The sequence below is a fragment of the Cebus imitator genome, unplaced genomic scaffold, assembly GCF_001604975.1.
Source record: "Cebus imitator isolate Cc_AM_T3 unplaced genomic scaffold, Cebus_imitator-1.0 Scaffold850, whole genome shotgun sequence".
Classification (NCBI taxonomy): Eukaryota; Metazoa; Chordata; class Mammalia; order Primates; family Cebidae; genus Cebus; species Cebus imitator.
The window spans coordinates 160035-163362 of NW_016108165.1; the positions used below are offsets into that span (position 1 = coordinate 160035).

A 3328-nucleotide genomic window follows, 5' to 3' on the forward strand; every position below is an offset into this window, starting at 1 on the left:
AAAAAAAAAAGTAAAAACAAAAGAAAAGTAGAGTTACAAATAAGGATATAAACAGAGAAAATAATTATGTACAGCTGAATAATGTGTTTATTTTAAGCTATGTGTTATTACAAGAGTTGAAGGAAATAGTTTATAAAGTTACAGTAAGCTAAGGCTGATTTATGCTGAAGAAAAATATATTTTTATAAATTTAGTGTAGCCTAAGTGTACAGACTTTATAAAGTCTCCAGTAGTGTAATGTCTGAGGCCTTCACATTCAGTCACTGACTCAACCAAAGCAACTTCCAGCCCAGTAAGCTCCATTTATGGTAAGTGCTCTCCTCTATGGGTGCACCACTTTTAACCTTGTGTACTATATATACATATACATTTGAGATGGAGTTTCACTCTTGTTGCCCAGGTACGATCTTGGCTCACTGTAACCTGTCTCCCGGTTCCAGCAACTCTCCTGCCTCAGCCTCCCCAAGTAGCAGGGATTACAGGCATACGCCACCATGCCCAACTAATTTTCGTATTTTTAGTAGAGACAGGGTTTCACAATGCCGGCCAAGCTGGTGTCGAACTCCTGACCTCAGGTGATCTGCCTGCCTCGGGCTCCCAAAGTACTGGGATTACAGGCATGCGCTACCATGCCCAGCCCCGTACTATATTTTTACTGTCCTTTTTCCGCTTAGACATGTTTAAATACACATCCTCTCGACACTGTGCTCCAACTGCCTATAACATTCCCCACAGTACTGTGCCGTCCAGGTTTGGAGCCTAGAGCAATAGGCTACACCATCTACAGCCTAGGTGCGTAGTAGCCTATGCCATCTAGGTTTGTGTAAGAGCAGTCTGACGTTCACACAATGATGAAATTGCCTAACGACTCATTTCTCAGAAAGTATATCCGTAGGTCAGCGAGAAAAAAAAGTGTGTAAGTCCAAATATATGGATCGCAAGGCTGGGTAACTGCCTGCAGGCTACTGCACGCTCAGGCTTCCCTTCCGGTTCACCACGTGGCTACGGCAGGGCTTAAACATCCCACAGAAGCGCTCACGCAGAGGACCCGACAGTTCCATAAGCGACCACTCGACTCTCCCCGCCAGCTTGTGGCCTCTAGAACTTTCTTGCAACTCGGAGCTATCTGCTCCCGGGTCCCTCGGCTCCTTTTCTTCTCGGCCCGTTTCCACCACCCTTGCTCCCATCGTCGCATGGAGCTATACTGGCGGAGTCCGGGCTGGCAGCAGCACAGACGCTGCCACGTCCCCCGCCAACACGGGGTGGGCAGCACGACAGATGTCTTACGACGACGACCGGGACCCCAGGGAGGCTTGTCGTCGGTGAGAGGCCCGAGCCCCGCCATGCTAAGTCACCGCGAGGGACTCCCACTCCCGCCGTCGCCATGGAGCCAGGGCCGAGCGACAAGGCCGGTCGGCTAAGAGGCCAACACGCCGGCGGCAATCAGAGGGAGGTGTGCGCGGGTTCCGATACCATCCCCCATCCCCCATCCCCGGCTCCCCGAGTCGCCCGGAGTTAGCACGGCCTGGACGCCTGCAGCCCTTACCTTCCGCATCCGCCATGTTACCCTGCACCGCGTGCGTACCGCCTGGTCCACCGCCCAGAGAACTACCGCAGACTCCCGCCGCCACAGTCTAGTCAGGCCGCGCTGCTAGGCCTGCCCATTCGCGCACAGCCCTGTGCGTGCCTCGCCGCGGGGAGGGAGGGGGCGGGGGCTTCCCGGGGGCGGACCCGAGGCGCGCGCGCGGGCGCGCGCGGGCGCGCGGATCTTCCGCGCAATGCGATTGGCTGGCTCGGCCAGGGTCGCGCGACTGCGCCTGCGCTTCGAGCCTCTACCAGCCCGGTGGGCCTGGGCTGGAAGCGCTAGTGCCGCCCTCCTCGGCAGCCCGGAGTCTGTGGGCGTGTCCCCAGCTGTCGCTGGTTCACCTCCGGGTTTAGCTCCGCGCCTGCGCCTGGGCTCACGGCTGAGCGCTGCGTAGTCAGTAGATCATTGCTTTCTGACACCGACTCTCTCAAGTTTGTGTTGGATCAGTCCTGATTAAAAAGTGAACATGTTGAGGCTTGGAGAGGTTGAAAGCCTTTTGCTGCTTGCAGGTCCCATCCAGCTAGAGCAGATGGCCAGTAGGAGCAGAGTATGAGCCACATGTTGACTTTTTCTAGCAGCAACGTGGAAGAAGAGTAAAAAGAAAAAGGTGAAATTGATTTTTTAATAATGAATTTTTTTAACCCAGCGTATCCGAAATATTATCATTTCCCCATATAGGCAAAACGCAACTGCATGAATGGGACATTTTGCTTTTTTTTTGGTCCCCGCAAGCTCTTTCCGGTGTGTGTGTGTTTACTGTCACAGCACACCTCAATTGGAACTCTATGACCAGGCTTCACGCCAAACAGCAGAGACAAAGCACTGGCACTAAATCTCATAGAAACAGGATGAGCCTGGGTATCATGATAGGCAGCAGGGCTGGAAGCTGGAACCAAACTGATTTCTCCCCAGGGATCTTTGGTGCTGTCTAACTGATTGCGGTGTCCTATAGTAAGCCATCATGATCTGTATAACCCCCGTAACGCTAGGTCTGGCTAAAGGCATCCTGCCTTGAATCACCACAATGGAAAATCATGGTGCCTCATCTAATTCCCAGATCTAGTCAGTCCACAGGCCAGAGACTGTGAGGTAAGCCTGTAAAAGTGAGGCCAGGCACACGTGTGTAGTTTAAGCCTGCCTCCTACTTTCCCCTGGGACACATGTCCATTTACCAGAGGCTTGCACAAGCTCGTATTAATCCCTGGGGAAATAGAATGCCACTGTGGTCCACTGGTCAGAAGTGGAGTCAGCCCATGTCCCTTTCACTCTCAGCCACCTTGTGGCTCTCTCCCCACTTCTTGAATCCATGCTTAGAATAAACACAGTTGGTGGCTGGAAAAATTCCCACAGGGGCTTCCTGACTCAAGGACTGAGGGTGATAAATGGAAGGAAAGATCAAAGGAAACCTCTGCACATTATCATAATTGAGTCCCTGGGAACTGATTTGATCATCTCACTGTACCCCAAGACATCATGCTGATGCATAGGAAGTGGCAAATGTCTCACCACAAGGTGAGAGATAAGCCCCTTGAAAATTCAGGGAGGTGACACCTCAGTGAACTTTCTGGGCATCCAGTGGGCTGAGACATGTTGAGATGGTCCCTCCAAAGAGAAAGACAAGTTGCCTTACCTGGAACCTTCTGCTTGCTAAAAAAGAAGCACAATACTCAGTGGGCCATTTTCTGGAGATGGCATATCCCATTAGTATGCTACACAGAGCCTTTTCCAAGCCTTAGTAAGAGA

The 3328-nt window shown here is 52.0% G+C and overlaps 1 protein-coding gene across 1 annotated transcript in view; it reads right to left on the bottom strand.

Moving 5' to 3' along the window:
* DKC1 (dyskerin pseudouridine synthase 1) overlaps positions 1-1801 on the bottom strand; it is a 13867-nt gene extending 12066 nt beyond the window's left edge. The window contains exon 1 of the mRNA XM_037735592.1: positions 1547-1801. Within this exon, the coding sequence (XP_037591520.1) occupies positions 1547-1562 (16 nt within the window). The 5' untranslated portion in view covers positions 1563-1801. The remainder of the gene's footprint in view (positions 1-1546) is intronic.
* Positions 1802-3328: the final 1527 nt, after the last annotated feature.